Source organism: Polypterus senegalus, chromosome 16, assembly GCF_016835505.1.
Source record: "Polypterus senegalus isolate Bchr_013 chromosome 16, ASM1683550v1, whole genome shotgun sequence".
In the NCBI taxonomy this organism is placed as follows: domain Eukaryota; kingdom Metazoa; phylum Chordata; class Cladistia; order Polypteriformes; family Polypteridae; genus Polypterus; species Polypterus senegalus.
This window is the reverse complement of record NC_053169.1, coordinates 100,728,279-100,739,853: the sequence shown is the minus strand read 5'-3', so window position 1 is coordinate 100,739,853 and position 11,575 is coordinate 100,728,279. Positions and strand designations below refer to the sequence as shown.

The 11,575-nt window shown below is 46.0% G+C and overlaps 1 protein-coding gene across 1 annotated transcript; it reads right to left on the bottom strand.

The window, feature by feature from the left end:
• Nucleotides 1–4,279: 4,279 nt before the first annotated feature.
• LOC120516865 (thrombomodulin-like) lies at nt 4,280–7,336 on the bottom strand. The gene has a single exon (XM_039738845.1). It carries the CDS (start codon nt 7,259–7,261, stop codon nt 5,696–5,698), a length of 1,566 nt encoding a protein of 521 aa, XP_039594779.1. The 5' UTR covers nt 7,262–7,336; the 3' UTR covers nt 4,280–5,695.
• Between the last annotated feature and the right edge of the window lie 4,239 nt (nt 7,337–11,575).

The window sequence follows — 11,575 nt, the reverse complement described above, 5'->3', positions numbered from 1 at the left end:
AGATTCTGTGAAAAATGCTGTTTTGGAAACAACTATTGATTTCAATAAAATAAGTGATGGTTGTTTTATTGCGTAAGTATCGCTCATGCTGAGAACATTATCTGAAGTATATAATGAGCTGAAAACTCCTCATTCTTAAAGTTAGTGTAGATGGAAACAGCCCAAAAGCAAGCCTCTGCTAAAAAAAATTTTGCTTTCATGAAGTATTTTTTTCTCTCATCTTATTCCTTCAAAATTGGCAGAAATGCATATTTAGAAGGTTAGAAAGATGCTTTTTTCATTGTTCAAATGATTTTTGCAAAAATATTCAAGGCGTGGTTGATCCATCCATTGCCATGACCAGGTAACTGACGTCACGCACACGCGTCAGTGGATCAGAGCTCATCGGAAGTAAGTAGTACCTCCCCGAGACAAGAGGGGGTGCGGAGGCTAACAATACTGAGAAGACGCCCAGTGAGGATGCCCACATGACCCCGCCCCTTCTGTTCCGAGTGGTATAAAGCCCGGTCATCGCCCCTGGGAAGGAAGCATCATATTTCTCAATGAGCCGACTGCAGGATGGAGCTCCTCTCAAGAGTGCACCCCTCAAAAGAGTTGCTGAAAAGACAAGCCAGGAGGCCCCAACATTTCTTTTGGACTCAGTCCTTGCTTTGCCTTTTCAAACAGGTAAGAAAATGGGAAAAGAATACACAGCCTTCCTTTCTTAAAGGAAAAAAATAAATAAATAAATCACAAAATTTCCATAAATTACAAAGGTGGATAACTACGAGGAATTGAGGATCTTCTCTCTTACTACATAGCACTTGGGCCCAACATGTCTGTAGAACTCCATTTTCCAGACTCTCATCCCCCCTGAGAACATGGGAGCGGCCCCTCATGGGCACGGAGAGAGGCTGCCCCAGGACATCGCCGCAGTGGAACGTGGAGCGAGAGTCAATGCCAGCAGGCATCTGTTGGCCATTTCACCGTGAAACACCTGCAGAGGATCACGAGATGCAGAAATCTACCAAGTGACTGCTTTTAGTAACTAAGAATACGGTGTTTTATTTATAATTACGTACATTTATTTTGTGTTTAATTTATACCTTTTTTAGAATCCTTGATCCATTTTCAGTCCTGCTTATACTGTGCAGGGTTTGCAGCACAAGGTAGGAACAGCGGCTGGACAGGGTACCAGTCCATCACAGAGCGATTAGCATATGCCAGGGCCAATGATAATTAATTTTAAAAATTATATATTACTTTTTTCCCCCTTCATAAATAGTGTTTTTTTTTTCATTTTGAACCTTAATTTCCCCAAAACTGGATGCAAGAGGGTATATTTGTTCCCAGATTTGCATTCAGCTTATTAAAATCTATTTAAAAAAAAAATAAAAAATTTTGAGAGGAGTCGGACATTTCAGGAAGGGAAGGTTTGCTACAATTAATTTTTGCACATCAGTGCCATCTACTGGGAAATGAGGGGCAGTGCGCCACCTAACGTACACAGAGTGACCACCAACCAATAAGAACTGGAGAGTCAGGTAGAGCTATCTGGACCGAGCAGAATCTGCACGATGTGATCTTTTAAATCAGTCAGTACACTGGATCGGTGGTCCTCATGTGCTATGTCCAACACCCCCCAAGCCCAGAAAACACACCGTGGCTGATTTTTCTAACACCAGCTTATTTACAATCAGTGAGACATTTTAAATGCACTGTTTCAGTTACGGACCTTTTGTCCTTTTATTTTGCATTTAGAAAGGCGCAGCAGTGTTAGGTTGGTTGACGTGTTGGAAATCCAATCTTCTTTCAGCTTTCTTGCAGACTCTATCAAGTTTTTTTTCTCCAGGATTTCTCCACATCTTGCTGCCTTCATGTTACTCCCACAAACCCTCCTGGGCTTTCTGCAGAGAAACATCCCCAAGGCCTGAGGCTTCCACCACCGTGGTGTGTCTGTGATCCCTCACAATTTAACATGACATTTGGACTCATGGCCAAAAAGCTCCGCTTTGACCTCAACAGATCACAGAACCTTCTTCCAACTGACCTCACAGTCCCCCGTGTAGCTTGATGTCCAGTCCATTTTTTTACAAATTGAAAAACAAAAATAAAATTGCATAAGTATGTACCCCCTTCTAGCCTGCATTAAGTAGATGGCAGCCATGACAGAGAAAGACCTGTGAACACAGAATTAATTCTGTCTGCTCTGCCTTCTCTCCCCATTCTGTTTTTGTTGTAGAGCTGCTGAAGGTCTGTCATGGTGATCATGAGTGACCAGCCTTTGTCACCTGGACTGAGATTTGAACTCTGACCCCAGGACATTCACATTGTTTGTTTTGAAACTACCCCTGTAGTTCATCTTTATGTGTGGTCTCATTGTCTTCTCCCAAGGCTCAGGTTTGCTGCAGACTCCATCAGGTTTTCCTTGTATTTCACTGCCTTCATTTTACTCTCACAACCTTTCCAGGTCCTGCTGCAGAGAGGTATCCCCACAGCCTATTGCTGCCACCACCCTGTTTCACGTGTTTTTGAAAATATGTGCTTAGCATCAGACCACAGAACTGACTTCAGAGTCTCCCATGTGCCTCCAGCTGAGATGTCCTGTGTGGATTTTCCTCTTTGACACTCTCCTATAAAGCTTCCACTGATAACACACCATTTGTCTGCACAGTCTTATCCACTGGAGCTTGTGAATTTGTTAGAGCTCTCAGAGGTTTCTAGGTGACCTCACTCATTCTTCTTATTCTGAATGGCCTTTTCTGGGAGATTTCCAGTCATGCAACATTCTTTCCATTTCTTCATGATTGGTGAAATTAGATATTCAGTGACTTGGAGACTTTCTTGTCTCCATCTCCTAACTTGTGGTTTTCATGGAGTTGCTTGGAGTGTTCTTGTGTCGTCACGGTGTAGGTTAAGCCACCATACTGACTGAATGCAGCACAAGTTGGACCTTTCAGATGCAATCAAAGTGAAACCCCAGACAGGTGACCTCCACTGAACTAATGATGGGACTTCTAATGTTAAATGACAGCACCAGGTGTCTGGTGTTAACTTCACTTAAAAATCTAAGGTTTCGTTATGCTGCCATCACGGGAGAGCACAGATGTGTTCAACTCCAATGGCACCTCCAATTCAGCTTATTAAACCATGAGGAGCAACGGGGAAATGGTGGAAAGGAGTATAGAAATAAATAGAATAGAAATAAAAGTTTTTGGAAGCTAAACACACGAAAACTGCTGGAGGACAATAAAATCAGGGCAGAATATAAAAACAAATTATAAAGAATGGGTAACATTAAAGGATTTTTATAAACAAACCAGTGAATGGTGGGACCTCGTCAAGGAGAGAAGACAAGAACCTTTTTCCAAAGGAAAGGCAAAGAATAGAAAAGAACACAAAACCAAACTCTTCGTCATCTATAATCTCAAAAGCAAAGGCATTATAATGGAGGAAGAAATACAACAGACAAACAAAGAAATTGGGAAAATATACCTGGCAAAAGAAGAGAAGATCGAATTCCAAAGCTGGGTCCAAGAAAAAGAAGAAGGGGGGAAAAAAATTAAGAAAATTCTTCTTCCAAAAAATTAAAGAGAGGGGAAGGAAAGAACATATAAAAGAAGTCATCGATCAAGACGACATTCTACAAAACACGGAGGAAGAGGAAGGTCATAACGCAATACTTCCAGGGACTTTTTACGCTTGAACTACAATTTATGAAGTAGGGTCGTCGCAAATAGGATAAAAGAGGCGATTGAAACTCCTCTCTAGAAATAAATAACATTGCCTTGAAACTCTCAGTATTTATGAAATCTGACAAGGACTCCTTTAAATGGCTTCCCTACAGCTTGGCTTCAATCTACACTTTGAAAATGACTCCAACTTGATTTTTGTTTTCTTTTTTATAAAAATGGAGGCAGCTAACATTGGAGTTAAACATTTACATAGTAGAAAGAAAAAAAGATGTGATGTATGTATGTGTGTATGTATATATATATATATATATATATATATATATATATATATATATATATATATATATATACACACACACACATACATACAACATTTATTTATATAGCACATTTTTATTCAACAATGTAGCTCAAAGGGATTTACGTAATGAAGAATTGAAAAATACATGACACAGTAAGAAAATAAAATAAGTCAACATTAATTAACATAGAATAAGAGTAAGGTCTGATGGCCAGGGAGGACAGAGAAAAAAAAAAAAAAAAATCCAGACGGCTAGAGAGAAAAAATACAATCTGTAGGGATTCCAGACCATGAGACCACCCAGTCCCCCTATACACACACACATATATGGATGTGTGTTTATGTGTGTGTATAATATATATATTTATTATAAGTGTGTGAGGAGGGTTGCTACAAGGTCTTTGTGCAGTTTTAAATTATCATACCATCAAGTCCATGGATGATAAAATGACTCTGCAAAAAGGGAAAGTGAAAAATTTTATTTCATTTTCACTCGCAGATGCACTGGCGTAGTGGATGAGGAGGCAGTTCACCCCATGCGGCACTTTTTAATTAACTTTAGTAGTGGACTTTTTTTTTTTTACAATTTTGTTTGTTTGATCTTTGGCAAATTAAAGTGTGTTATCAATGTCAAACTTACACCGTTTAAATGTATAAAAACTGTTACAAATACAAATGTTGCAAAGTTATATTTCACAAACCTTGACCAGATTTTCGAGTTATATTGACCAAAAGGGATGAATCTTTCAGTCTCATTATTAATATTTTTTTACTCTCTCAGTCTCAAGATGAAGCGAACAAAAGAAAGTGGTGCTGCTTTTAGGAGGAAAAAAAAAGAAAAAAGAAAAAGGCGAGGAAAGAAGTAAAAAATGAAGAAGGTATTATGTAAATACTCCAATCATAATTAATAATTTGTCGTTTTTTATTTGATATGTACGGTATAATTTCTTTTTATTTTGTTAGTGTGTGCGGGTGGTTAGCAAACTCAAAGACCACCCGGACGACAAAAAATCAAACTTGAGATTGTTCATTCTCAACATGCACATCCACCTTCACCAAACAGCTAGTAATGCGACTCCAAAGTTCTACCAACAGGTTTTTGCTGCCGATTTTCGCCCTGCATCTCACCAGCTCTATACAGTAGTTTTCAGTTCATCTACAGATCGCGCTTTAGTTATATAATCCACACAGCCTTTATGTGTCCCCATCAAAAGAAATCCAATGGGCTCAGATCTTCAGATGGCGGCGGCCAGACTTCGGTTCCCCACTTCCAGTCCATCTGTCAAGGAATTTTTCCTTCAAAAACTGCCTAACACTGAGAGCAGGATAAATGAACACAAGTAATAATTAATGCATTATTTTATAGTTAATAAGCTATTACAAGAATGTGATCAAACTACAATCATTTACATGAATTACGCTTCACAAATGGTTTCCGTGCATACAACTGAAGTTAAGATGATTCAGCATCACACAAAGGCTTTTAACTGACCCTGCATATAAATATAAATAAATCAAATCTCTACAAATATAGAAGCAGATTCTCCGTCAGAAACGTACGTTTCGAAGTGGCATCGTTTCAAAGAAAACACTGGAGCCCACAGACGCACCTCTGCCTGGCATGTCACATATATGCCTTTAAGTCGTTTGTGATAAACAAGTATTTCCTGACAGTGGTGACTTGCTGAAGCCCGTAGTCCCTTTCCAAACCATCGATCTTTCAATCCGTCGCCATGTCCCACTTTGCCCGCTGTCTGAACTCTCGGTGCACAACGCAGAGCCCCAAGATGACGGCGACAAGGACACCGATGAGGATCCCAAGGAGCGCCCCGGCTGATATCACCGACTCCTCAGTGACAGTGATGTTAGTAGTCGGAGTCACCCAGTCTTCGGTGACCGGAGTGATGCTTGTTAATCCGGAGCCATCTTCTGTGTCTGGTACTTCTGAAGTGCATGAATAATTATCAGCTTCTAGTTTGTATCCATCTTCACAGTAACAGGTGTAACTTCCAAATGAATTGTTACACAGCTGCTCACAATACGTTTCCAGGTCACATTCATCCACGTCAATGCAGATGCTAGTGTTCTCCTCTTTATGGAGTATGTATCCATCTGGACATTCACATACGTCCCTGTTTTTCGGATCACACATCGCTTCACACGTCTCTTCTTCACAGACGCTGTAACATGTCGTTTTTTCATACTTATTTTGACGAAATCCTTCAAAGCAGGAACACTCGAACCCCCCATATGTATTCGTGCATTGGTGTTCACACGGGGCGGACTCGCACTCATCTGTGTCTTCACACTCACCGTCGACCATTTCAAACCCAGGTGGACAGACGCAGGTAAAGCTGCCCGGCGAGTTGACGCAGACCTGATCAGCTTTGCAGACTTGCTCCTGTTTGCACTCGTCCACGTCCACGCATGTCGAGCCATCCTGGTCCAGTCTGTAGCCCCCTCGGCTGTAACTGTCCTTCTGAGGGACACACACGTGCACACAGGGGTGGCTCCTGCATGGATCGAGCGTCTCACAGGTCACTTGGTTCTCCTCTAACTGTAGCCCTTCAGGGCAGATGCACTTCGTATTACCTCCCTCCATGTCACACGTGTGGCTGCATCCTCCGTTTTCATGTTGGCAATCCCAGGGACCTGTCTTCCACTCATTAATGTCACAGTACAGTTTGTATTCAGTGGGTGACATGATTGCTACTGTACCAGGTGGCAGGTGAACTGTGTCGGTCGCCTGAAAACCTAAAGGTGTGTGGTAGGTAAGGGAGAATCCCTCCATCTCAGGGGCCTGGCAGGTTTCATTAAAGTTGTACTCACAGAGGAACCCATCAGCCGCCTCCAGACATGAACTTTCTTCCCATAGCTGATCTTTGGAGATGAAGACACACCACCGACCACATTCTGATGAGTTCTGTGCTCTCCATTCCGTGAAGTCCGTAGTTTCCTCTCGGGTTACCCACCGGTACCCACGTAGTTCTTTTGAGGGGTCACTACAATTTCCAGTAGGGAGCTCAAGTCCAATCCAGAAGTGACCCTGCAGGTTGTCCTTTAGGATTGAAATGATGTCTCTCTGCACCGTCGATCGGACTGTCATCAGGTGGCCCCCTTTAGCGCCGCACACACCACTCGCCGTGTCAAAGTCTGCAGCCCCCTGGTGTATCGTGTAGCAGTCGCCGAGGATACACAAGCCCGCCGTGGGTGACTTGCTGTCAACTCCTGAAACTTGATAGGAAAGCAACAAGAACAGGACTCTTCTAAAATCCATGACACACATGGAAGGAGATCTCCGAGGAAGACAGGAATAGTTCAATCAATCAGTCTTTCTTCAGGCACCGGTGAGTACATAGGATTCATGCATTGCAAGGCAGAAGAGCAAAGTTCCCTGTTTTAAATATCTTTTAATATCTTTCCTCCCTCCCCCTTCCTTATCAACAAGCACAATATGTTTATCTAAGCAATTCATCTTGCATTGCGTGAATCAGCTAACTGTTTGTGTACACTGCGAAAAACATTTATTTATATAGCACATTTTCATACAAAAAGCAGCTCAAAGTGCTTTACATAATGAAGAAAAGAAATATCCATCCATCCTCTTCCGCTTATCCGAGGTCGGGTCGCGGGGGCAGCAGCTTAAGCAGAGAGGCCCAGACTTCCCTCTCCCCGGCCACTTCTTCCATCTCTTCCGGGAGAATCCCAAGGTGTTCCCAGGCCAGCCGGGACACATAGTCCCTCCAGCGTGTCCTGGGTCTTCCCCGGGCCTCCTCCCGGTTGGACGTGCCCGGAACACCTCACCAGGGAGGCGTCCAGGAGGCATCCTGATCAGATGCCCGAGCCACCTCATCTGACTCCTCTCGATGCGGAGGAGCAGCGGCTCTACTCTGAGCCCCTCCCGGATGACTGAGCTTCTCACCCTATCTTTAAGGGAAAGCCCAGACACCCTGCGGAGGAAACTCATTTCAGCCGCTTGTATTCGCGATCTCGTTCTTTCGTCACTACCCATAGCTCATGACCATAGGTGAGGGTAGGAGCGCAGATCGACTGGTAAATTGAGAGCTTTGCCTTACGGCTCAGCTCCTTTTTCACCACGACAGACCGATGCAGAGCCCGCATCACTGCGGATGCCGCACCGATCCGCCTGTCGATCTCACGCTCCATTCTTCCCTCACTGTGAACAAGACCCCGAGATACTTGAACTCCTCCACTTGGGGCAGGATCTCTTCCCCAACCCTGAGAGGGCACTCCACCCTTTTCCAGCTGAGGACCATGCTCTCGGATTTGGAGGTGCTGATTCTCATCCCAGCCGCTTCACACTCAGCTGCGAACCGATCCAGAGAGAGCTGAAGATCACGGCCTGATGAAGCAAACAGGACAACATCATCTGCAAAAGCAGTGACCCAATCCTGAGTCCACCAAACCGACCCCTTCAACACCCTGGTTGCGCCTAGAAATTCTGTCCATAAAAGTTATGAACAGAATCGTGACAAAGGGCAGCCCTGGCGGAGTCCAACTCTCACTGGAAACGGGCTCGACTTACTGCCGGCAATGCGGACCAAGCTCTGACACCGGTTGTACAGAGACCAACAGCTCTTATCAGGGGTCCGTACCCCATACTCCCGAGCACCCCCCACAGGATTCCCCGAGGGACACGGTCCAATGCCTTTTCCAAGTCCACAAAACACATGTAGACCGGTCGGGCAAACTCCCATGCACCCTCCAGGACTCTGCTAAGGGTGAAGAGCTGGTCCACTGTTCCGCCACCAGGACTAAAACCACACTGTTCCTCCTGAATCCGAGGTTCACTATCCGACGGACCCTCCTCTCCAGAACCCCTAATAGACTTTTCCAGGGAGGCTGAGGAGTGTGATCCCTCTATAGTTGGAACACACCCTCCGTCCCCTTTTAAAGAGGGGACCACCACCCCGTCTGCCAATCCAGAGGCACTGTCCCGATGTCCATGCGATGTTGCAGAGACGTGTCAACCAAGACAGTCCTACAACATCCAGAGCCTTAAGGAACTCCGGCGATCTCATCCACCCCGGGCCCTGCCACCAAGGAGTTTTTTGACCACCTCGGTGACTTCAGTCCCAGAGATGGGAGAGCCCACCTCAGAGTCCCCAGGCTCTGCTTCCTCATTGGAAGGCATGTTAGTGGGATTGAGGAGGTCTTCAAGTACTCCTCCCACCGACCCTAACGCCCGAAGTCGAGGTCAGCAGCGCACCATCCCCACCATATACGGTGTTGACACTGCACTGCTTCCCTCCTGAGACGCCGGACGGTGGACCAGAATCTCCTCGAAGCCGTCCAAAGTCGCTCTCCATGGCCTCCAAACTCCTCCCATGCCCGAAGTTTTGCCTCAGCAACAACGAAGCCGCGTTCGCTTGGCCTGCCGGTACCTATCAGCTGCCTCCAGAGACCCACAGGACAAAAAGTCCTATAGGACTCCTTCTTCAGCTTGACGGCATCCCTCACCGCCGTGTCCACCAACGGGTTCGGGATTGCCGCCACGACAGGCACCACCACCTTGCGGCCACAGCCCGTCAGCCGCCTCAACAATAGAGGCACGGAACATGGCCCATTCGACTCAATGTCCCCACCTCCCTCGGGACGGGTTGAAGTTCTGCCGGAGGTGGGAGTTGAAGCTACTTCTGACAGGGGACTCTGCCAGCCGCTCCCAGCAGACCCTCACAACACGCTTGGGCCTACCAGGTCTGACCGCATCTTCCCCACCATCGGCCAACTCACCACCAGGTGGTGATCAGTTGACAGCTCGCCCCTCTCTTCACCCGAGTGTCCAAGACATATGGCCGCAAGTCCACGACACACCACAAAGTCGATCATCGACCTGAGGCCTAGGGTGTCCTGGTGCCAAGTGCACATATGAACACCCTTATGCTTGAACATGGTGTTCGTTATGGACAATCCGTGACGAGCACAAAAGTCCAATAACAAAACACCGCCGGGTTCAGATCGGGGCCATTCCTCCCAATCACGCCCTTCCAGGTCTCACTGTCATTGCCCACGTGAGCATTGAAGTCTCCCAGCAAAACGAGGGAATCCCCAGAAGGTATGCCCTCTAGCAACCCTCCAGAGACTCCAAAAGGGTGGATACTCCAAACTGCTGTTCGGGCGATATGCACAAACAACAGTCAGGACCCTTCCCCACCCGGCGGAGGGAGGCCACCCTCTCGCCCACCGGGTAAACCCCAATGCACAGGCTCCAGTCGGGGCAATAAGTATGCCCACACCTGCTCGGCGCCTCTCACCGGGGGCAACTCCAGAGTGGTAGAGAGTCCAGCCCCTCTCAAGGAGATTGGTTCCAGAGTCCAAGCTGTGCGTCGAGGTGAGTCACACTATATCTAGCCGAACCTCTCACCTCGCACTAGCTCAGGCTCCTTCCCTGCAGAGAGGTGACATTCCACGCCCCAAGAGCCAGTTTCTGTAGCCGAGGATCAGACCGCCAAGGTCCCCGCCTTCGGCCACCACCCAACTCACACTGCACCCAACCTCCTTGGCCCCTCCCATAGGTGGTGAGCCCATGGGAGGAGGACCCACGCTACCTCTTCGGCTGTGCCCGCCGAGCCCCATGGGTGCAGGCCCGCCACCAGGCGCGCCATCGAGCCCCACCTCCAGGCCTGGCTCCAGAGGGGCCCGTGACCCGTCCGGCAAGGGAAAACGCGTCCAAGTTTTATTTTCATTGGAGGTTTATTGAACCGCTCTTTGTCTCATCCTCACCTAGGACCAGTTTGCCTTGGGTGGCCCTACCAGGGGCATAAAGCCCCGGACAACATAGCTCCTAGGATCATTGGGACACGCAAACCCCTCCACCACGATAAGGTGACGGCTCCTCCTTGAACCGTCACCTTATCTCCTCCTTGAACCGTCACCGAAAAGAAATATAAAAGACAAAATAAGAAATTAAAATGAGACAACATTAGTTAACATAGAAAAGGAGGTCCGATGGCCAGGGTGGACAGAAAAAACAAAAAAAACAAAACTCCAGACGGCTGTCAGATGGGGCCCTAAAGAAGGAAGAGTCAACTTTCCTGTGTCTAACGGAGGAATTCCATAAAAAGAAATTGTTTTTGGTCAGCTTACTGCTCCCTGCCTTATGACAGACGCCTGTATGAATAGCCTGCCATTAGAGCAAAACAGCCATGTTACTTTTTTTTATCCCTTAGTAACTTGCAAGCAGTTAAATCATTTTTTTTTTTTTTTCTCTTTCACACACACGAAGTAAGCCTTTTGTGGCTCTGTGTTTTATCTTGGTAGAGTAATGTTTTGCTCTACTTTCCCCTTTGTATTATTAAGATGTAGCCTCTGTCAGAATGCCTCTAATCCCACAGACTTACCAATGTTTATAAGGTATTATTGTATATAATTTCTCCCCACCTTCCCTTCTATATCTATAACCTTAAGCAATAAGGTATAGTAAAAGACAAGCAGGAGTTAAGTTACAGTTTAAATAATGTATTATTGATAATATTCATAAATAATAACAATCCTCTTTAATAAAACCCGTGTGTGTGTCCAGGTGTCAGTGTGTGTGTGTGTGTCTTCTGGTGAAGTGTGCATGCGCGGGGCCGCACGT